Below are 22179 nucleotides of genomic sequence, written 5' to 3'. Positions count from 1 at the left end.
CCTGCGCATCCAAAGGAGAGAGATTCCTAGAGTGAGAGAGAGAGTGAGAAATGTTCTTATTGCGTTGCAGCCAACTGAAAATGCGTCTTTGAGACATTTTCTGGGAGTGCTGCGGACCGGTCTACCCGGCAAACATCGAAATTTGTGTATTGTTGTTTACGGCTCATGGGGATTATTTTCGGTATAGAATTTGCTGATGAAATTGCAGCAAGCGCTTGCGTGGGCTCTCGGATCTATTTCTAAACGAGGCAAAGATAGTTCTGAATGAGAGACCCGAAATTTAATTCAATGCGAATACAGAAACAAGAAAAGCGAAATCCAAATCGAAATCGAATGAAAATATCAACAGCCTCAGAAAGGGGAAATTGATTTTTAGAGCGAAGTTTGGTTACTCTGAGAAATAAAAGTGTGATTATGCCATACAATTTCAGATGCCATAAATGGCAAGGGAACTCTTTGCCATACAACATCCATAAAGGGTTCTCTATACATTATCTAAATTATTACCATCAAATACTTCCTTTAGCCCATAGGCTTCGATAAGAAAGTGTACAAACAACAACAAGCAAAACATCCCCCAATTTTTGTTGACGTCGATGACCCACATTCAGTTGGCCAAAAAAAAAGCAAATCATTCATTTGACTTTGTTTATGCAAAATATGAAAAATACACACAGCAAAAGACAGCACAGGGGGGAGGAAAACGTACAGCAAAACAGCAAAAAATATTCATCCATTAAGTCTATAAATTAGCATGTGCCCCGAGCACATGGTCTGCCCACGAGATAAGCGCACAGCAGACCACAGACTGCAGCGATAAGGATGCAGCCGCAGCAGATCGAATCGAGACTGCTTGACGGCCAAGTCATTGCCAGTTGCCATTAGGGGAGGAGGTTCATCCTTTGCACTCTTGGAGTCGCGTAATTTGCGTCTTACATTACATCAGCTAAACAACACCAGATTCCCGATTACTTCTGGCATCTTCCATTGGTTTGGGTGTTCTACCCAAGCTCCCTCCAACACCCTTCCCTTGCCTTCGTCAACTTTTTGCAGTGCCAAAAATAAAGTTCAATAGCCTGTGATAAGGCTTTTGGGCAGAGATGCTGACAGTGAAATGAGGAATAGATGGCGCAAAGTCGCCATAAAAAATACACTTTTGTGGGTTTTTTTTTAGATTTTTAGAACTTGTACAAGTAGCGGGAGGCCGCCTAGAGATGTCTTTCAGGTCTTCCCATAACCAATGGTTGATTGTAAAGCTCTGGCTCTGCTCCTTGTTGACTTCTCCGATTAAGGGTACTCTCCGGGTCTTTGTCTATGCAAGAGCCCAAAACCAATCCTGATTCAACAGGATTTATGCAGCGCCTAAAAGTACAGAAACCACAACTCAGATCTGAGTTCGGATCTTTCATTCACTCTCCCTTCGCGCCGTATATCAATAATGCATGGGGCTCAAGAAGTTGGCAACAGAATAAAATAATGGAAAAAATGGAATTTATTTTAGAGACTGGAGAAGGAAACCTTCGCAACGAGCAATGAACTAGGCTAGGCTGGCTCCTCGTGCGCGAGTTCCACGAACTTGCTGAAGCGATCGTTGTACATATGTACATACATATATGTACATATATGTACATAAATATGTACTGCTTGTGACAATGGATGAAAAAAGTCTGTGGAGCTGGGCCTGGGTCTGGCTCTGGCTTTACACTCCCTCGAAGTACTTATCCAGCAGTTCGTTGTTGACGTAGCCGATCTCCCATTTCTGGCGATCGTTTGCCGGATCACACTCATTGGTGTACACCGCAGCCTTGCCCTCCTCCTGCGCCACAATGGCCTCCATGCAGCGGCGCCCGTTGGGGGCATGCACCAGCCACTTGTGCGCGCGATCGTAGTACCAGAACTGATTGCCGCCCTGGTTGTGGCAGCTCCACATCCAGACCGTGGCATTCGCATGCTGGTCCTGCACATCCAGGCAGTTGGACGCCCCGTTGTGCCGCAGCTCCCGATCGGGTGTGAGCAGCCAGAACTGATTGTTCTGCGGATGGGTGCGATTCTCCGCACAGCTGTACAGCCCCACGGCATTGTGGGCGCCCTGGTTCATGGTGTCGAGGCAGTAGGAGGAATAGGCCACATTCTGTATGGCACCCGAGGCATAGTTGGGCGGCTCCACGGGCGGGAATTTCTTGAGGAAGTCCGGGGCCACCTCCTTCATGTACCAGTCAAAGGACTTGCACTGCAGTCGCTCGCGAATGGCGCGCTGACGCGTCAGATCGCCAGCATCGATGTTGTCATAGGTCTGCGGATCCCGCGTGTAAACGTATTCCTTGTACTCATCCATCCAGACCTCGGCCACACGTTTGTGATTCTTCAAGTAAAATAAATGTAAGTGGAAGCCTCAGGATCGAAGAACGATTTCTCACCCTGCCCACAAAGTTGTAGTTTCTGGGATTTGGTCTGGGGTCCATGGGTCCGCGGAATATGTGCGCCACACGGGAGCAGGGCACATCCAGCAGCATGCCGCCGCACATCCAAATCTTGAAGCTCAGCTCGTACTGCTCCCCGCCCCAGATGTCCAGCTGATCGTCGTAGCCACCCAGGTCCCAGAAGAAATCAGTTCTGATGGCAAACAGGCCGCCCATCATGACGGGATCACGATAGGGCTGGGACTTGTCCACACTGTCCTCGGGCAGCACGGGCAGCTGCTTGTAGAAGAAGCGCCAGTCGAAGCCACCGCGGGAGCCCTCCTGGTAGCCACCGTTGTAGGCAAAGTTGCTGTGATCGATGATGTCCACAATGGGACAGGTGGAGATCTTTGGATTGATGGCTATGGGCTCGATCAGGGGAGGCAGCTGCAAGGCAAGTGGAAGTCATAGAAGAGCCAACCAAAGGCTATGTCTAACACCCACCCAATTGTAGTTCACTTCAATGTGTGAGTCAAAGAAGACCATCACCTCGCCGGTGGCCACTTTGGCACCCTCGAGCCGTGCTCCAATCAGACCCTTGCGCTCCACATTCCTCACCACCGTCACCAGTTGGGGAAAGTGCAGGGAGACATAGTCGTCCAGCTGCTGCTTCAGCGTCTCCCAGTCACTGCCATCATCCACGAGTATGATTTGCTTGAGCAGCTCCGCTGGCGTGCGATTTATGACGCTGTAGATGGAGCGCAGCAGGGCGCTGAAGTGCTCGTTGTAGAAGATGAAAACCACGCTGATATTCGGCAGCTTAGACAGGTACTTGCGGGTCTTGCATCTGCAAAGGAAAAGGAAAAGGGAGTTATGTGAGGGTAACCCAAGCTGTCTTCTACTTACTGCTCCAATCGCACATCCGGCACGGATCGATTGACGGAAATCCTGTCAGAGAGCAGACCATTGAACCCATTCTTTCTGTACAGCTGCTGCTCCAACTCTTTCTCATCGGGATTCTCGATCTCCGCGGGCAGCCCATGCTCCCCGAGACCCGAACGCAGTTTGTCCGCCTCCATGGCGGCATAGTCGTGCCAGTCGCGTCGCTCGCCCTCCACTTCAGGCAGCCTGAAGCCATTCAGCTGAGGTTGCTCCACGCGCGGCTGCTCCCTGGCCAGGCTGCGATCCTGGTAGGGCGGACGAGCAGCACGACGCGTGGGCTGCAGATTGGCGGCCCGGAAAACGGGCGTTATGGGATCACCATTGGGATCAAGATGCTCCTCCGAATCGGTGGGGCTGGGTCCTATGCGCTTCTCCACAATCAGCGTGGTGACCAGCGAGACGGCGGCAATGGACAGCAGCCAGAATATCACCTTGCGAACCAGTCGCTTGACGTAGCGTTTCTTCATGGCCATCGGGGATGCAGCGACGTTGTGCAGGTGGAAGTCTTTTTTGGAGACTGCTGGCAAGATCGTTGCCCGTCGTGCGGTGTGCTGCGGCGACTACATGGCAGTGCGTGGCAACGGCGGGCCCATTAATGTAATTGCGACAGGGCAAGTGCAGATATCGTGCGATAAGGCGAGAGGCAAATTCGATTTTAGTCGAACATTTTAGGCAACATGCTTCTGCACTATCAATCAGCATTAATGGCGAACTGGAACGCTGACTGGGTGACGTGTAAGACGTTTTCCACACCATATAAAAACCAAAACCAAAGAAAAGAAGAAAAAAAATGCATTCAAATTAGAGATAAGCGCGCGTCATGCTGCCGCCACCTGCTGGCAATAAGTATGAGTTACGCTCTATCGATATTCTACCTATCGATAAACAGTTTATTCGTTGCAATTTGTCAACTTTAAATAAGCAAACTGAGAAATTTGCGTTTCTTCAACGTGCTATTGGTACGAAAACGAGTATCCATATAACGATTGGTCCAACCGATCTGCCAGCGCTGGCTCTTACTCTCGGGAAAGCAGTGATTGATGCGTACGAACGGCTTTCCGCCTCCATCCATAAAGGCCTCCAGGCAGCGATTCATCTGGTTGCTCTGCTGCAGCCACTTGCTGTGGCTGCTGTAGTACCACACCTGGTTGTCCCCCTTGTGGCAGTATTCAAGCCACACAGTGGCATTTGGCGCCGCTCCACGCACCTGCAGGCACTTCAAATTCTTCATGCAAACAATCTCCAAATCCCGCGTCAGCCGCCAGAACTGCGTGGCCTGTGGATGCGTCAGATTTGCACTACAACTCCGCATGCCCACAGGCATACGGCTGTGTTCGGTCCAAGCATCGATGCAGTAGCCAGCGAAGGCCACGCTCTGGATTGCGCCCGAGCCATAGGCCCCAAGCTGGCTCTCCTCCACGGGCGGGAACCGCTCAAAGAAGTCCGGGGCCACTTTGTGCAGAAACCAGTTGAAGCTCTTGCACTCGAGCTGCTCGCGTAGTTTCTTCTGTTGCGTGACATTCCCGGCACTGAGCTGATACTTGATGGGGTTCTGCGCGTACAAATAGTGTCTGTAACCATCCATCCAGACCTCAGCCACGCGCTTGAAGTTCTGTACACAAAAATAGATAAAGAGAAGTTCAATGAGAAGTTTGGAGCCTGCCTTACCCTTGCACTTTGTTCTGTTGCCTCTTCTTTGGCTGCCATGTCTATGTGCGCCACGCGGGAGCAGGGCACCTGCAGCAGCATGCCACCGCACATCCAAATCTTGAAGCTCAGCTCGAACTGCTCACCGCCACCAGTGTCCAGCCCCTCATCGTGGCCGCCCAGTTCCAGGAAGTAGTTGCGGGAAATGGCAAAGACCGTGCCATCCATCACAGGCGTGCGATAGGGCTGCGAGTCGCTCTTGTTGTCCTCGGGCAGCACAGGCAGCTGATTGTAGCTCAAGTGCCAATTGAAGCCACCGCGCCACAACCTGGGATCGCGCCTTTTGAAGGCAAAGTCCGTGGCATCTATTTTATCCAGCATGGGACTGGTGGCGATTTTGTAGTGTAAGGCTATGGGCTCGATCAGAGGAGGAAGCTGTGGGGAGGCTGAAATTGTTATACAGCCTGGCGGGGAGTAGCTGCAGCAGCACCCACCCAATTGTAGACAACCTCAATGAGAGCGTCACAGAAGACGAGCACGCTGCCTGTGGCAGACTTGACACCAGCCACGCGGGCCACAGCCACGCCAGTCCTCACAGGTTGTCTTTTAATGATTACTTTTCTCCCCATATGCTGCTGTACATAACCCTCGAGCTTCTGTTTTAATTCCGTATCGGTGCTCCCATCATCTACGAGTATAATCTCATGCAAAAGTTGTTGTGGCGTGCGATTGATGATGCTGTGTAGGGACCGCAGCAGGACACTCAGGTGCGTATTGTGAAAGACCATGATGACGGACACTCTGGGCAAGCTTGCCAAGTACTTGCGGTGGTAGCACCTGTCGGGGATTGTTGGTAATAGACCTGCGAAAGGCTTCACTAATGCTCTTGCTACTCACCGAAAGGGTCGTGTGTCCGCGATGGAGCGATTCACTGATATTCTATCGGAGAGTAGCGCATTGTAGCCGTGTTCTTGAATAGTCCCCGCATCCAACGCTTCCATCATTTTCGCGGGCAATCCTTGCTCGCCCAGACCTGACTTTGCATTATCTGCCTTCATGGCCACACGATCGTGCCAGTCCCTGCGCGGACCGCCCTGCAGCGGTAAACCAAAATCAAGTTTGCGCTCCACCTTGAGCACATCCAAATCTGCTTGGCTCATCACAAATATTTCCGTGTCCTCGCCAGCGGCGGTTGTGTCAACAAACTCTTCTTGTGTGTGTATGCTCTTGCCCAACATTATGGTGGAGATCAGCGAGACCGTAATTATGGCCAGCAGCATGGCCACCAATTTTTTCATATCCAGAGTCAACATCGTGTTAGCCGGAGAGCAACCTTGAATTTCGGTTGGTATGTAAAGCGAATCAGGGAAAAATTGTGTTTTGCTTGAAGCACAAACGCTTGTGAGACTTACAAAAACTCTGAATTTTGAGTATTCTCGTTAAAATGGGGGTTTCAGAGCCTATTTGATTGTAATAAATTAATTATTGGAAATAGGGTATACAAAGGTCCGTTTTATCAAGCAACAAAAAATAATTGCGCATTCAGTATATTTTGTATTTTCCTTTTTAGATTTCAGTCTTCATTTGCAAAACAAGGTAGTCATGAAAACTTGCAAACGCTCTGGATAATCGATTCATCAATCAATGCAATATATATATATATATATATATATATATATTATAGTTTCTATTCTAAGCGCTTTAACTTGTTTGCAATATCAAATGGAACATCAAAATCGAGTGAATAGTGTTTTTTGCTGCAGTATATTGGCGGTATATTTAGAAAAATAAGAAGGTATATTTCTGAGGTTCAGGTCACACTGTTCGCACCATTTTTGCCGCCGGAACGCCGCGTGGAAAAAAATATTATTTTTGTTTGAATTGTTTTAACACAGCATCATGGACCTAAGCGATGCTGTGCTCACCTGTGCGGTCAGCATACAGTGGACCAACGCGGTGGGGATTACGGGCCGCAAGCTGGCCTATAAGACGGCCACCCTGCGCTTGGTTCGCAACGATGTCCGGGAGCTGTTTGTGGAGGTGACGCCGGAGAAGCTGAAGCCGCTGAAGTTCAAGCTGAAGGATCTGATGGTGCACAAGAAGTTCATGGCCGAGGGCAAGGCCACGTTCAACTTCAAAGCGGAGAACTGTGCCCTCTATCTGTCCAATGCCCCACCAGGCACCCTGATGTTCTTCCTGCGCACAATTTTCATCAAAATGAATGGTGATGGTGGGGGGCAGCCGGACGAGGCCTCGATGCAGAAGAAGCTAAGGGAGCACCTGCTCTCGGGCAAGCCAACTAGCTTTGAGGACGTGTCGCCCGTGACCACAGCGGAGATGTTGTTGGCGCGCAAAAAGGCGGGACTTGTGCCCAAAGCAACGACCACCACGCCCTCGCCACAGGGCGCCAAGAAGCGGCGCTTCGACGAGCTCAAGGATCAGGATCGAGAGAAAGGCACAGTGCCCGCAGCCAAGAAGCTGTACCAATCCTCACCACTGACCGGCACAGACGAATCGCTGCGCCTCAGCGAGGAGCAAATGGAAGTGCTGCGTGCCTGCACCACGGGCAAAAATGTCTTCTTCACGGGCTCTGCAGGCACCGGCAAGAGTTTTCTCTTGCGCCGCATCATCTCTGCGCTGCCGCCAGATGGTACCATAGCCACAGCTTCGACGGGTGTGGCCGCCTGCCTCATTGGTGGCACTACGCTGCACGCCTTTGCGGGCATTGGCGGCGGAGATGCCACCATGCAGCGTTGCCTGGAGCTGGCCTCGCGCCCGATCAGCGCTCAGACATGGCGCAAGTGCAAGCGGCTGATCATCGATGAGATCTCCATGGTGGATGGGCAGTTCTTTGAGGTAAGTGGAGAGGTTAAGCTCCAAATGAATTCTCCCTTAAATTCTTAATTCTCCCAGAAAATCGAGGCAGTGGCCCGGCACATTCGTCGCAACGATCGTCCCTTTGGTGGCATTCAGCTGATCCTCTGCGGTGACTTTCTGCAGCTGCCGCCCGTGATTCGGGGGGATTTTGGTGCAGCTCCGCCCCAGCAGCGCTTCTGCTTTCAGTCCAGCGCCTGGGAGACGTGCATCCAATGCGTTTACGAGCTGAAGCAGGTGCACCGACAGTCGGATCCGGAATTTGTGCAAATCCTCAATCATTTGCGCATTGGTCATGTGAATGAAACGATTACCTCGCGGCTAGCGGCCACCTCCAGGCAGAAAATCGAGGGCAATGGCATCCTCGCCACTCAGCTCTGCTCCCACACGAATGACGCGAATTCCATCAATGAATCGAAGCTGGAGAATCTCAAAGGGGACAAGGTGCTCTTCCGCGCAGACGACTCCGATGCGGGCATGACCAAGCAGCTGGATCAGCAGGTCCAAGCACCATCCCAGCTCTACCTGAAGGTGAATGCTCAGGTGATGCTCCTGAAGAACATAAACATATCGAATGGACTGGTGAATGGTGCACGCGGTGTGGTGGTACGCATGGAAAAGGATCTGCCAGTGGTCAGGTTCAAGAACAATCAGGAGTACGTCTGCAAGCACGAAAAGTGGATTATCAAGACGGCCACCGGTGGCACGATCACACGTCGCCAAGTGCCGCTGAAGCTGGCCTGGGCATTCTCCATACACAAGAGCCAGGGCCTCACACTCGACTGCGTGGAAATGTCCCTGTCGAAGGTCTTTGAAGCGGGTCAGGCCTATGTGGCGCTGTCCCGTGCCAAGTCCCTGCAATCCGTACGCATTCTCGACTTCGATGCCAAGCAAGTGTGGGCCAATCCGCAGGTGTTGCAGTTCTACAAGGGCTTCCGGCGACGCCTCATGGACACCACGATGATACCGCTGGGACCCAAGAACAAGGACAAGCGGCCAGCCGATGCCAACAGTGCGCTGGCCAAGATCAAGAAGAGTTTGATGAGCAAACCTTTGGTTAGCATTAGCTGATTGCGGAATGGGAAATCCCTTTTAGATGAATTTACTACTAAAGACTGCTTCACTTTTGGAGGCTTATTCACTTAACTTTAAGCATATTTAAGCGCAACTTTCTATGGCAATTTCAACACCCCTCCACACTAGGGTATTAGATGAACAAATTAGTATTAAGCCAAGCAACTGACGTTAAACACTGCTGCAATTAATCGACTAAAAAACCACACACAAGGATTGCACTTTAAACTAAGTAGATGAAGAAATTATTCAAGCCGAGAAGAAGCTCCAAACAGAAGCGACTTCAATGTCCATAAATTAAGAAATATTTCCACAATTAATAGACTCGCACATCAGACTACTTGTGTTTACCATTTCGGGGTGTGTATTATGTTTTGAAATCACGGAAAATTGAACTAAACAAAACCTCAGTTCCGTCTCGGAGGAGGATGAACGAAGACTCAATGAGCGGCCTGCTCTTCGCCCTTCATGCCGCTGCCCACTGGGCCGTGACGTCGCTCCCAGATCAAACGATGCTTCTGCTTCATGTAGGCCGTCTTGGCATTGGCGTAGCCGCCCAAATCGCCATCTAAAAAGGGAAACATTCAATCAGTTTGTTGTGCCGCAGGCAGCGGGTATTTCCACTCACATTTAATGAACCAATTCTCGGTGGCCTTTTCGTACTGCTCGAGTATGGGCTTGCACTTGATCATGTGATCGGGCGCCTCGTATAGCGTACAGTCCTCGAAACGCTGGCGCAGAATGCTCACAATCTCGTTGTCCACCATGCGATCCCGACGGAATTGCTGGTCCGCCTCGAAGCGGCAGACGGCATCGTCCGTGTAGCACTGATCGATGGTCGGCACTCGGTTGAAGCGCTGATGGTACCAGTTGTATTTCTCCTGGTTCGGTTCCACGATCGTCTCTGCAAGCAACAATTCAGAGGCAAATTTTAAGCCGTGTAAACAAAAACATTGGCCTACCGCCTTTGAGGTTATGTCATTATGTAATGGAAAAGTGTTTTTTCCCACTTTTTGCATTATTCTTGCTATCTGGCATAGCGTAGCTCCATCTGCAGTTGCTTTAGATGGCAGTGTAGTGTCTGCCGGGTCCCAGACTTACCACGGAACCATGTAATGGGTCCATCGATGACATTCTGCACCGATTGGGCGAAGCTGGCCATGGGGCTTCGCGGCTCCGGCATTTTCTAGCTTCCGATTCTTCTGCAAAGACAAGATAAGCATTTCACACTGTCAAATATCCTCTGTCATTGTGTTGTTTTCTTAAGAATTGCTTTACAAACCTTATTTTTACTTAAAAATATTCCAAATTTCGGTTCAAGTGTGACCGCAGCTGCGCCAGCCGAAAATTTTAATCTATCGATTGATTTTGCAAAGTTATTCGTAAGTTCCATCGAAATACCAACTACATATTTATGTAACTAGCAACAGAGACACCTGCCGGGTTTTTTTTACCCGTTATTGGGTATTTTCGAGGGTATTTCTGTGCTCATATTTGGATTGCAATAATGAGTTTGCTCTTTCTTTCGCTCTCTCCTCTATCATTCGGGAGAGCATTTCCCTGACAACAAATTGCCCCCATTCACAATAACAACACACAATTCACAATGGGAACCCAACCGCGCGCGCAGCCATATTTTGAATCGAAGCTTGCTTAGCTTTTTTGTTGTTGTCGTTTTTGTCGGTTTTTGTCGAAGTTACCGTATAATTTTGGACGTGTTCGGACGTATCGCGCGCGCGTTCGTTTCTCGTTGTCAGTGTGTGTGTGTGAGTGTTTGTGCGTACTGTGTGAGCAAAGGCAAAAGCAAAGGTAAAAAAGCTCGCACGTGCGGACGCCTGCGAAAAAGAGGGGAAAGAAATTGAAGTAAAAAATAAAACAACAGAGCGCGGCGCCGCATGCAAAATAAAAATATTAAATAACGAGAAATGCAAATATAAGTTGCAACAAGAAGCAGAAAGAGCGAGAGCAGCAAAAGGTTTATAAATAGTGCACAAAAACAAGGCGGCAAAACGGAAATTTCGGCGGCACAATAAGAATTTGTCGCGTCGCCGCTGTCTGGGGTCGCAAACCCCCCCACCACCCCGCAAGCGACGTTCGCCTTCGTGTGTGTATGTGTGTCTGCCGACTGTGTCCGTGTATTTGTGTGTCTGTGCTTCAGAAAAATAAATATAAGAATTTAATAAATTAGAAATTGCGCCGAAGATTTAATTTACCGAAAAAATATCTCACAAATAAGTGGAAATACCCAGAGGAGGGGGTACAAAAAAAAGAGGCGGACATACGTTTTTTCCCGCCTTTCGAAATGCCGTCGGCAAAATGATGAATGCAAAAACAGTTTGCAACAGAAAAAGTGAAGTCAATCAACAAATGTGCCAAATTGTTAACAAATAAATATTAAAGTTTAAAGAGCGAGCGTGGTCGAACATGTGGTCCCAGTGAGGCCGCCCCACAACGCCCCCTGAAGCGATCACACCCCCCTCAATGATCCAGAACATGACCGAATACGTGACGCCGAATATCAGCAGCGTGCTGAAGAAATACCAGACGAGTGCCACAAAGAGTCTTCAAGGACCCGGCCATGCCCTGGCCGTGGCAGCAGCCGCCGCAGTAGCAGCAGCAGGAATCGGCGGCGGCTGTCCGTCACTGGAGGTGGCATCCACGAATGGTGGAGCGGGAGGAGGAGTCGGAATCCGCAGCGAGAGTCCAACCTGCGGGGGAAAGGTGCAGCAGCCGCCTTCGCCCGGAATTCCACTCATCAAGAAGGAGATACTCAGCTCCCCGGAGCCGCACGAGCTGCAGCACCACCATCGCGATGCAGCATCGCCACAGATCTATGCCACGCCTGCCACACCGCCGAGGGAGCTCTCACAACCGATCCTCTCGGTGGCAGATGCCGGCTGCGGGGAGCTGTACGAGACGCGGCTGGAGGGCAAGACCATTGGCTGCTTCTCGGTGGGCGGAGAGATGCGGCTGTGCCTGCCGCAGTTTCTCAACAATGTGCTGAACGACTTCTCGCTGGAGCAGATCAATCGGATCTTCGATGAGCTGGGCATCTACTGCTCCCAGTGCACGCCCGACCAGCTCGTGGAGTTCAAGGCCGCCAAGATCCTGCCCTCCGATGTGAAAGCCAGCGGACTGATTACGCGCACCGATGCGGAGCGCCTCTGTGCCGCATTGCTGCATCGATCCGATCGCAACAGCTACATACCCATCGAGAGCCTGGCCAAGGGCGCCCTCAGCTTCCACGTGTACCACAAATGTTTTGGCAAGTGCGAGGGCATCTGCACACCGGAGATGTACTCCTACCAGAAGCCCACATGCATCAAGTGCCTCGAGTGCGACGGCTGGTTCTCGCCCCAGAAGTTTGTGGGGCATGTGCATCGCAAGTTCGAGAATCAGACCTGCCACTGGGGTTTCGACTCCCGCAATTGGCACGACTATCTCCACGTGGCGCTCGATGTGGAGAATCGCGAAAAGTATCAGATAATTCTCGATCAGCTCAAGGAAGTGGAACTCAAGGAAATGCACAAGGCGCAACTCGAAATGGATCACAAGAAACGAAAGGTAAGGTTTAAGAAAAATGTCTTTTTATGTTGGAATTTTGCGAAAGGAAATTCCCCAAGGAGGGGACATTTTAGCGAAATTTTGGGAAATTTTTGCTGTGTTGACATTTCCATAGGGAACAAATTCTTTCTTATACGAGGGAGTTTCCCAAATGACCAATAAATCACGATTGAAGTTCAACCTGAAAGATCCCTATCATCCACTCTCTTGAATGCTGCTCTCTCTCCCTATAGCTCTCGCTTCCCTAAACAATTTCTGCCCGTCCCATATATCATATGTGAAGCTCATTCTGCAAATCGCAATCGGAAACACAAAAGCAGCAACAACAATGCTCGTTAGGCCATCGACAGGCGCCGTCAAAAGTCGCTTCACACCTTTAGCTACCGATTGCAGCGACAGCAGCAGAAGCAGCAGCAGCGCCCACTGTGGCCCCATATTTGGTATCGTTGCGTCTTTCCCTCTGTCCGATGCTGACAAGCGACTGAAACTCATACTTTTACCTCTGCCGTTCCTATTCCTCCATTCGCATTCGCAATTCTCATTCAATTCGATCATTTTTAACGACGTTTTGTTGCCGCCCGCCCGTTAAAAGATCATAAAATGTATAAAATAACAAGTAAAAACGCTTTAGGCTATATTTGGACTATGGGATGGGAAGTGCGAGAATTTTGTGTGTACTACGTACTTAATGCTTGAATTCCTATTCAAACAGCATTCTCCTCTTGTATTAAATCTTTAATTCGGTATTTCTGCTCTCGTTTTATCTGTACCAAATTTGCTTAACAATTTCGCAGTACCCTCTGCCTGAAAGGGTATCACTGAGAGCAGCGGGGAAACATTTTAGAATTTATTATAAATTTATATAAAATGTAAAATAATTATTATTTAACTGCAGCTGCATTTTATGGCGCATTCTCCGTCTTCCCCTCCCTTCCCCCTTTCTTGTTAAACAATTTTTTGCTGCTCTTTTTGGTAGGCCAATGATGCCGTTTTTTTTACCAGTTTTTTCTCGTTTTTTTGTTGAATTATTTATTTAAACTACTTAATTTTCTGCTTAAACAGCGCTCGCAAAATATTTCCATACAAAAAACAATAAATAATACAATTTCTGAAATTCTTTTACTCTTTTTTTGTTGTTGTTGCTGCCACTGCGTGCGCTGCCAAAGCGTCTGCCGGCAGTGGCGTTGGCGACCATGGCGGCCCGGACCGAACCGAACCGAACCGGACCGGCCAAAAACGCCGAAGACAAGTTGTCTCTGTCGACGTCTGTTTGCTGCTGCAGCAGCGCAGTCGGTGCCCGGTGTGTGTGCGGCAACGCAACGACAATTGGAGCTTATTTTTAGATTTTCGCTCAATTTATTGCCTGCCCTGCAGTGCATGCATACCCACCCCTCCTCCTTCTCCTCCTTCATCTCGGCAGGCCACTGTTTTTGAAGCCTTTCGATTTTGTTCTTATTTTCTGTACCCATGTGTGTGTGTGTGTTTGTTTGAAATCCGCTCCAATAAGCTTCAATTTAAACAAGAATGAAGGGACGCTGGAGCCATGCGGTATCGATGCTTTAGATACCCTTGAAAGAGTCATGCTCCGATAAGAGCTTATTGGAGAGACCAATTTATTGTATACAAATAAATATGTATGCTAATGTTATGTAAGGTTTTAGTTCCCCAACTGATTTGAAAAATTGCTTTTCCGTAAATGAAAAAGAAGACGTTAAGCCCCTTCACTGCATGCCCAACTATTTATTATAATCTTTATGCCCCTCTTCGCAAAGGGTACCAAAAATATTCAGCAAATAATAATAATGAGCCAAAGCGAGAGGGAGGGATACGACGTTGGAGGGTTGGGTACACAGCGGCGGCACACAGCAACAAAAATAAATCGCAAACCGGTTGCCAACATTGTCTGCCGTCTGCTGCTGCTGTACTTTGGCGGGGACTCTGGCTGTGGTCTGGTCTGGGGACCCTGCCTTGTCTTGTTATGGGATGTATTTCTGTCTGGCGCTGCGACGCTGGACGTGGCGTCCCAAAGTCCACTCCATTGCCATCCCATCCCCGTTCACTGATACCTGAAAGGTGGATGGTACGGTTGGGGGATGGGGAGAGAACATCTCAAAGTCGTTGCGCAGTCGCAGAAAATAATAACAAAACAAATGTCTTGCGGCATTTTTGTTGCGCAAAAGAAGAAAACAAGATGATGAATTATAAGAGGAGGAGGTGAGGAGTAGAACAAAGCAAACAATATTATTTAAAGCAGAAGACACAACAAACAAAGAGAGGGAAAGGCAACTATAAAGGTGGGAGAGTCCGATAATTAATGGAATCAATTAGTATCGGTTTTGTACTTATTTTAACTTAAGAAATACCCAAGAAAAGGTTCCCTCTACTGCGTCTAACAAAAACAAAAACAAAAACAGGAAAGAGAGCGCTTAAGAGAGCATAAAAGACAAATGAGCGAATGGCTCTCTGCTGCTGCTGCTCCACTGGCTGCCGCCTCTGGCTGCCCTTGGCAGAGCGCGTGACTAATCAGATCGCAAGCTGCGCTGTTCACTTTCGCTGCTTTCCCCTCTGCCACCGACTCGTGGCACTGTCTGGTCGCCCCTTTGGGGATCTTTCCCTTACATAATCACTTGTTAAGTCCCCTACCAAAAATTGACTTTGTCACTACATTTCCAGAATTAAAATTGGAACATTTTTGGATATTCATGTTTTAAAATTTAATTTTTTTTCGTTTCTTCGTTTTTTGTGTTTTTTGGTGTAGCTTTGTTTTGGCATCAACAGGTTTTTGTATTTTGTGTTTTGATTGGATCTGTTATGGGTATACTCTTATAGAAAGGGGTTTGTATATTTTGTTAGGAGGCTTATGCCGGGCAGGAAGAAAGTTCAGTGAATGTTCTGAGTTGTATTTATAGGAAATATTTATACCCAGTAATGCAGTTCCTCATACATTTATAAACAAATCGAAAAAGGACTGGAAACTTTCGTCTAAAGAGCATCCAAACTTCGTAAAATATTTGTTCCCTTTGTTGGTTGTTTGGTCTTTCGACTCGCTTATCGCTCATAAAATTTTCAAATTTATGCTAATCTCTGTCAATATACTTTGGCCACTGGCTGTTGTGGCTGTTGCTGCCATTTCATCGTGTTTTTCTGGTTCGAAATCCATTGCAAAGCACGTTTCTGCCGCTCAGATCTCTCTCCGATATACTCCGGTAGAGAGCTCTCCTCCTAGTAAAAAGTATTACTCTAAAGTCGCGGCTGCTTATCAGTCAATTTGTGATAAGCTTTCCCCTCTGTTGGCCACGTTTTGGGGTTTGCAAAAAGGCAAAAATCCATCTAAAAATCGAGTCACCATTTTTTGGCTTTTTCTAATCTGTAAAGGCGATTCAAGAAAAAGTTCAACATTGATAAGAAACCATTGTACACGTTTGGGCAAATGTAATAATTTATGATCTCTAATACTCCTTGTGTGGGGATCTATTATATAAAATATGGGAAATAATTAACCAATTTAATGGTGGATTTCGCCATAAGAATGAAATTTTTACTCCAGACAGATCTTTGGCAGTCTGCTAATTGATGTTTCATGATTAATTAGCTGAAAAATAGAAAATGGAAATATCTGGAATCAATTAGACGGAGGACACCGTATCTAATATGGTTATACGTTTTATTTTTAAATGGAAGTTTTCTGCATTGCTGCTTTTTGCTTTTATTATCCAACCTTATTTATTTTTTCTTTTCCTCATGGGGCTATTGCTCCGGCATTTGCATATCCCTTATAGGATTCTTAACCCCAGAGATCATCTTAAGTAATTGGACCTTAAATCAGCAGAAAAACACAAAGTTTTTAGCCCTGATGGATCTGTGCTATCTTTCCACATAGATAAACCTCTTTTTCTTGGCATTTTCCAGTCTACTTCCCCATCTTCCTCCCTCCCTCTCCTTTTCCATGGGTTTTTCTGTCAGTTGGCGATTTGATAAGCGCGATAAGCAAAAGACCGATCTCATTCCACTCCTCTTCCTCCCCCTGCCTTTGTTTGGAACACCGCTCTCCCTCACTCTTTCGATTGGCCTGTGGGCAAGTCTCGAGACCGATCTCTTGCCCTCTTCCGCCTGCCTGCCCCGTCCGGGTCCCACCCAACATGTCATGTGATGTCCATCCCGTTCTTGCTCTCGTAGCTTAATCTTCTCTGCTCTTCTGCTTCTAGCTCCCTCTCTGTCTTTTTTTCAATATATTTTTTATTATTATTTGCAAACAGAAACTTAAGACACACGACAAGACAGAAGGCAAAAGGCGGTGGTGGGAGGACGCTGGCTAACAAAATAATTTTTCTTTTGCGGAAGGTGCGGCCTCGACGAAAGATTCTCTGGTCAGGGAAATCTAGGTGGAAAGGTGTACGGATCGGAGGGGTGTGTGTTTTTGTTATTGTATGTAGTAGAGTGTACCCTGTGCTCTTGTCTCAATGTTTTTGCTCTTTTGCATACGCAGTACATTCGGTTCCTCTGTTCCTCCTTCTTGTAGTTGTTTTTTGTAATTGTTGTAGATACTGTTTTAGTTGCTGTTGTTGCCGTGAGAGACAGGTGTGTGCCGTCGTCTCTTGCTCATCGTTGTCTGCCTTCCTTCCTCTCAAGTCTCTTTATCTCTTCTCTGTTTTGTATCCAACATTCTGTTTTTATGGCCTGTGTCTGTCCGCAGATCTTACATCTAAATAGGCTGATTCTTTGCTGCTTTGGGCTCTGCTGCAGTTCCGTTCGGCGCAAAAAAAAGCCAACCTGATCTTCAGTGCTTTAGATTGTCTGTAGAATCCACTCCTCTTTACATCTTTCATTTAACAAGTTTTTTTTACAATCATTTCTATGTTTATTTTAATTAAAGAGTCGCAGATTTTATTTTGATATTTAGCTTCTCATTTTATTATTGATTTTTGTTGTCTCATCGTATGATTTGATGAGCTATCTTTATGCATATTGATTTTAGTTTGAGTGCAAAGATCACATATCACTGAAAATACTCGTTTTTAAATAGCTAAAGCTACAGAACGTGTTTAAACAATTTATATACAATGTTAGAGGCCAATAGGAGGAAGATCTATACAGAAAAATAGAGAGAGAGAGAGAGAGAGGATAGAGAGGAGAACGCCATGACTAGGTGAAAATTGTTATGTAAATGTTTTTGTATGTGCAGCAATTATGATAGGTGTTACATATTTTGACTGTAATGCACGAATGAATATGTTAATAGGGTTTATTAGAAATTGAAGCTCCCTTTAGGGTAAATCTAGAATAATTCTGCATATTCCAAAATGTATTAATTGGTTCTTAATCTATCTTTCCAAGACAATATCAGTTTTAAATTTGTATAAATATTAAAAGATTATTTAGATTAAATATCTCCGCTTCCTAGGCCATTCTTTCGTTCGTTTCCTAATAAGTTTCTGTCTCACTTTATACGCATTTTGCGTGATCAGCCTCGATTTCTGATCTCATGCCTCAACAACAAAATAACAAGAGCATATTTACGATTGGAGATTTGAAAAGCCTACTAGGCACATAAAACGTATACTCAATAATTTATATTTATGTACTATATTCCGTACCATTGGAATCGAAATCGTGGAATCTGAGCTGATCATAAAAAATGAACTAGGTCGCCACCTTATCAGGGTGGTTCTCCCTCTCTTGGACTCTGTCACAGCTGTTGATATTTTTTATATGGATCTCTCTCTCTCTCTCTCTTTATTTTGCTCTCCATTATCCATTTATCTAGAACGAAGTCTCCCAGCATTAACCCACGTCTAAGCATCGTCTTCCGTGGTGCCGCCGCGGCAGACGTGACAAAATTTGCATGGCGATTAAATCTCTAGTCAGGGGTCTCTATCTACCCCTCTCTTTTTATAGCGTCTCTCCCTCCGCCCCCTCCTATGTGCCAGAAATCTGTGCGAGCTTTGGGGCTACAGCATTTTCTTCAGTGTTTTGCGCATTGTTTACCAGCGATTTCCTAGTGTCATTTCCCCAGATCATATCTCTCCCTCTCCCTCTCTCTCTCTCTCTCTGTGTCTACCTTTGTCTCTCGGTCTCTATCTCGTGTCCAGCATTTCCGTTGCAGCAGAAAGAAGGGGGTCGTGGGTTGTGAGTTGTCGGGGGGGAGGGAGGGTGGCTTGGTTATGTAGTTTACACCTGGCGCACAGGTGACGGAGCAATGACGACTCGCCTCAATGGTTCCAAGCGGCGGGAGAGGTTCTAGGTGAGGGTTTTTACTACATGGTCTGGTTTCTGGTTCTTGTTTATTTCCTTCCTATTTGCTTAACGGCGCTTCCACTCTGATGTCTATCTCTATCTTGTCTCTGGTAATGCATCTCTTTCGCTCTAATTCTCCTAACGAGCGTCTCGCTTTTTTCTATACTTATTCAAAACAGTGCCTCAAAGCCTTTTCTTCGACTAACAATCACAGCTAATTGAATGTAATAACCATTGAAATTTGATTGATAATTGTTGCTGACAAAAGATACATTTTTCACTGAAATTATCATAAAAATGAAACTAACGAAAACTTTGAGGCAAAAGAAGAAATCCGAAAAAAAATGAATTGATATTCAAAAATAAGGGGTGTAATTGTACCTTTACGAAAGAAAACTTTTCACTTTATAATTTAGGAATATTTTACTTAGGAAATTCCGAAATTTTGAATTTTTTCTTCAGTCTCAAAGTAATTAAATAAAAGATTTTCCCTTAATAAAAATAAATAAAATTCAACGTTGTAGTTCTTACAATTTTTAGAAGGTCCCTAAAATATCCACAAATTCTTGGCCATTCTATTTTTTTGGACTCAAAGAGTTTCCCACGCTTTTGGATTTCCCTTTCAAAAATTGATCTTAAGCCCAGTCAAATCAAGATCCAAAGCAAATAATTAATACGATATCATCGGAATGACAGACTGTCAGTGGTGCTCTGGGGTGGGAGGATGTCTGGCCTCCATCGCGACTATGCCACATTTATTCGTAATCGTATATGCCGTAATGCTCGCGGCAGTAACGTGATTGACAGTTTCTGTAATTCAAAACTTGACATTCGTTTTATGGGGCATTTTGATAGTGCCCCACGGTCTCTTGCCCCCAGAGATGTGTGTCTCTAACAACTCAATTCGTGCCTCTCCCACTACCCTATCTCTCTCCTTCCTCTCTCCTCTCTCTAAACTTTCACACGCGATGACGACAGCATCTACAAACAAAATTCTATTACAATTCTATTGTGTTTGTGGTTGTTGTTGAGTTGTTTTTGTTGGGTTTTGGGGTTTTAAATTTCAAATGGCTACTTGTGTTGAGCACTGAGCGAAATCCAAGACGTTTTAATGTCAGTGCTGAATGTTGTCCATGCGCATGAGTGAACATTGAAGTAGCAGGCTACTGGAAACAGCAATAGCAAAATAACAATGCAACAACAACAGCATTCCAACACCAAAAAACTACAGAAATTTACACCAACAATCAATAACACCAACAAGAGCAAGAGATACCAAAATCTACAGGAATTTCAACAACAGTCTCCCAAAGAGCTATCACCTCTTCATCCCATTTTCCCACCTATCCACCTATCCATTCTCTCCCTCGCATAGCACATTTCCAGCTGGTGGTAACCCCAGCCTGTTGTTGTAAATGATATTGTCGTCACTCTAAAACAGAAGAGTGAAAGAGAGAGAGGGAGAAGCGCAGAGAGGCACGCGAGGGCAAATACAAGACAGCAGCAACATTTGCATAGTGACTGCCACAATGTTATGCTGCGCCTCCATGTGTACCAACGACCACCACCACCATGCCCATCCCCCCTCTTGCCACGTGTTCGATGCGCGCAACAACAACAATAACAACGATGACGCTTGCTAATGCAATTTTGAAGCATGAATCGGAAATTGGGGCATCATGATATTGACATTGAACAGGGTCTGAATGAGGACTACAACAACTGTGATGAGGTATCAATCGTGTAATCTATAATAAACAAATAATATCTGTAAATGAAATAATACAAATTTTAGTTTGAATTAATTATAGCAAATGCATTTCATTCTTCCAGACTCTGGAATCCAGAGCATTTGCATATTCGTTAATTGTGTTAAATTGTCAAATCTGTCGCTGATCCGAGACACACCTTCGCCCATCGCTAACCCTATCCTTAATCTTGTTCTCTATCACCCACTTCTTTCTTATCTGCCCTGCCCCCCCTCTCTCTCTCACTCTCTCTCTCTCTCTTCCTCTGCTGCATTTGCAAGCTCATATTGTTGCGCCTCAGGCCATGGCTGGATATCTCTTCTCCCTTCTATTCCCTTGGCTTTTTCTCTCTCTCTGTTTGTCTTTCTCTTTCCACCTGGTTTGGTGTGTATTGTGTTTTTGCTTATTTTTCTTGTTTTAATTGGCGCGCACGCAAATTGTGCGCATAACCTCAAAAGTGGCTACGTAGCTCGAAGAACACTAGAAACAACCCCACCTCCCACTGCAGTTCGTCTCCTCCTCCTCCTCCTCCTCCTCTGTTTCCCTTCCACAAAGTTGCACTGAATCATGATGATGATGATGATGGGAATGACGTAGACATTACCGCTGACTCGACCCCCTTTTTCACGGCTCCTCTCTCTCTCTCTCTCTTTCGGGGAGGTCTTCTCTCTTTCTTTTGGAACGGGCACGCGACTGGCGACGAGACGACACGCCGGCCGCAGCTTAATGAAATATTAGAAGCTACCCGAGACAGGGCGGCGAAGACGATACCCTACTGCATTGCATTGTTGGGAGAGGGGGACTTGGGTTGAGCTGCATCACATAATTATAACGTAAGGTGCAGGGCAATACACGTAAAAGTGCATACTTTGTATGGGTGTAAGTGTGGTCTAGCTGTAAATTAATGAAACGTCTGCTGTGGCGGTCTCTTTCTCCATTTCTCTCTCTCTCTCTCCCTATGTTTCACATATTCGCACTCTCTATGACACTCTAGCACCATACGAAATGGCTCTGATTACGACTTAATGTATTTCCTATAAAAATAAAAACAGATTTAATTACTTTTAGTGTTTTATGCTGGAAGAGATGTTCTTTTGTTTTGCAAAAATAGTTAATAATCAAATATCTTTAGATGTTCACAAGTCTCTATACACTTTTCCAACTATATGTGAAACTCTCAAATGTTTTCACACAATAATGAAAATCTAGGGTATTTAAAGCTTCGTGTGCTTTGTGCTTTGGTTTCTCCATTGCTTGTGTGTTTGCCTGGAACTGTTGTTTACGGAAACGTTGAGACAGCGGGCGGCAGCGCCGTCGTCGTCGTCGTCGTCGTCGAACGACCTCTTTATTGGGCCCCTGATACTACAGCACACCCCTTTATGCTCCTCCTCTATGCACTTCCTCTAACCTCTCGTATCCTCTTTACTGCAGTCTATCATCTCTCTACTCTTTCTCTATTTTTCGTACACCCTTCTCCTACTCCACCCATGTGTCTGCTTCTGTGCCGCACTTGACGCCGCATTGTGCAATATATTGACTTTTTACACGTGACAGGCAGGCAGGCAATTGACGAGCTGCCATTGCAGTTGTTGTTTTTGTTGAGTGTTCAGTTGTTGGTGTTGTTGTTGTTGGTGTTATTACCGGCTTGTGTCTGGGGCCAACGGACATCTAATTGCCACTGCGTCTGCCTCTGCCTC

General features: G+C 46.5%; 5 protein-coding genes across 7 annotated transcripts in view; 2 read left to right on the top strand and 3 right to left on the bottom strand.

The window, feature by feature from the left end:
• Positions 1 to 1468: 1468 nt before the first annotated feature.
• Positions 1469 to 3814, bottom strand: LOC117582595 (N-acetylgalactosaminyltransferase 4-like). Its single transcript, XM_034270454.1, has 4 exons — positions 3306 to 3814; positions 2904 to 3246; positions 2418 to 2846; positions 1469 to 2362 (listed from the first exon to the last, which is right to left on the bottom strand). Exons 1-4 carry the CDS (start codon positions 3812 to 3814, stop codon positions 1700 to 1702), a joined length of 1944 nt encoding a protein of 647 aa, XP_034126345.1. The 3' UTR covers positions 1469 to 1699.
• Positions 3815 to 4208: 394 nt separating this feature from the next.
• Positions 4209 to 6397, bottom strand: LOC117582596 (N-acetylgalactosaminyltransferase 4-like). The gene is made up of 4 exons (XM_034270455.1): positions 5886 to 6397; positions 5483 to 5825; positions 5010 to 5423; positions 4209 to 4953 (listed from the first exon to the last, which is right to left on the bottom strand). Exons 1-4 carry the CDS (start codon positions 6299 to 6301, stop codon positions 4255 to 4257), a joined length of 1872 nt encoding a protein of 623 aa, XP_034126346.1. The 5' UTR covers positions 6302 to 6397; the 3' UTR covers positions 4209 to 4254.
• Positions 6398 to 6808: 411 nt separating this feature from the next.
• LOC117582594 (ATP-dependent DNA helicase PIF1) lies at positions 6809 to 9276 on the top strand. Its single transcript, XM_034270453.1, has 2 exons — positions 6809 to 7844; positions 7902 to 9276. Exons 1-2 carry the CDS (start codon positions 6888 to 6890, stop codon positions 8931 to 8933), a joined length of 1989 nt encoding a protein of 662 aa, XP_034126344.1. The 5' UTR covers positions 6809 to 6887; the 3' UTR covers positions 8934 to 9276.
• Positions 9275 to 10257, bottom strand: LOC117582597 (NADH dehydrogenase [ubiquinone] 1 beta subcomplex subunit 10). The gene is made up of 4 exons (XM_034270456.1): positions 10219 to 10257; positions 10038 to 10138; positions 9565 to 9840; positions 9275 to 9504 (listed from the first exon to the last, which is right to left on the bottom strand). Exons 2-4 carry the CDS (start codon positions 10117 to 10119, stop codon positions 9377 to 9379), a joined length of 486 nt encoding a protein of 161 aa, XP_034126347.1. The 5' UTR covers positions 10120 to 10138; positions 10219 to 10257; the 3' UTR covers positions 9275 to 9376.
• Positions 10258 to 10625: 368 nt separating this feature from the next.
• The window catches only part of LOC117582593 (ski-like protein), an 83748-nt gene continuing 72194 nt past the window's right edge, over positions 10626 to 22179 (top strand). Inside the window, exons 1-2 of one of the 3 annotated variants that reach the window (XM_034270449.1) lie at positions 10735 to 10745; positions 10895 to 12500. In XM_034270449.1, the coding sequence (XP_034126340.1) occupies positions 11418 to 12500 (1083 nt within the window). In that variant the 5' untranslated portion in view covers positions 10735 to 10745; positions 10895 to 11417. Of the gene's footprint in view, positions 12501 to 22179 lie in introns of all 3 variants that reach the window. The other 2 variants (XM_034270451.1, XM_034270450.1) reach the window with 2 other exon arrangements.

This window comes from Drosophila guanche, unplaced genomic scaffold (genome assembly GCF_900245975.1).
Source record: "Drosophila guanche unplaced genomic scaffold, DGUA_6, whole genome shotgun sequence".
Taxonomy (NCBI): Eukaryota; Metazoa; Arthropoda; class Insecta; order Diptera; family Drosophilidae; genus Drosophila; species Drosophila guanche.
The sequence above is the reverse complement of the archived record's forward strand: the minus strand, read 5'-3'. Positions and strand labels throughout refer to the sequence as shown.

Coding starts and splice junctions, on each gene's coding strand:
- LOC117582597 (XM_034270456.1), bottom strand. CDS start 10,119: ATGCCGGAGCCGCGAAGCCCCATGGCCAGCTTCGCCCAATCGGTGCAG. Junction 9,841..10,037: donor ACCCATTACATGGTTCCGTG/GTAAGTCTGGGA, acceptor TGTTGCTTGCAG/AGACGATCGTGGAACCGAAC. Junction 9,505..9,564: donor CGAGAATTGGTTCATTAAAT/GTGAGTGGAAAT, acceptor TTCCCTTTTTAG/ATGGCGATTTGGGCGGCTAC.
- LOC117582594 (XM_034270453.1), top strand. CDS start 6,888: ATGGACCTAAGCGATGCTGTGCTCACCTGTGCGGTCAGCATACAGTGG. Junction 7,845..7,901: donor TGGATGGGCAGTTCTTTGAG/GTAAGTGGAGAG, acceptor TAATTCTCCCAG/AAAATCGAGGCAGTGGCCCG.
- LOC117582595 (XM_034270454.1), bottom strand. CDS start 3,814: ATGGCCATGAAGAAACGCTACGTCAAGCGACTGGTTCGCAAGGTGATA. Junction 3,247..3,305: donor CCGGATGTGCGATTGGAGCA/GTAAGTAGAAGA, acceptor TTTCCTTTGCAG/ATGCAAGACCCGCAAGTACC. Junction 2,847..2,903: donor TTGAAGTGAACTACAATTGG/GTGGGTGTTAGA, acceptor CTTGCCTTGCAG/CTGCCTCCCCTGATCGAGCC.
- LOC117582596 (XM_034270455.1), bottom strand. CDS start 6,301: ATGTTGACTCTGGATATGAAAAAATTGGTGGCCATGCTGCTGGCCATA. Junction 5,424..5,482: donor TTGAGGTTGTCTACAATTGG/GTGGGTGCTGCT, acceptor GCCTCCCCACAG/CTTCCTCCTCTGATCGAGCC. Junction 4,954..5,009: donor CAACAGAACAAAGTGCAAGG/GTAAGGCAGGCT, acceptor TTTTGTGTACAG/AACTTCAAGCGCGTGGCTGA.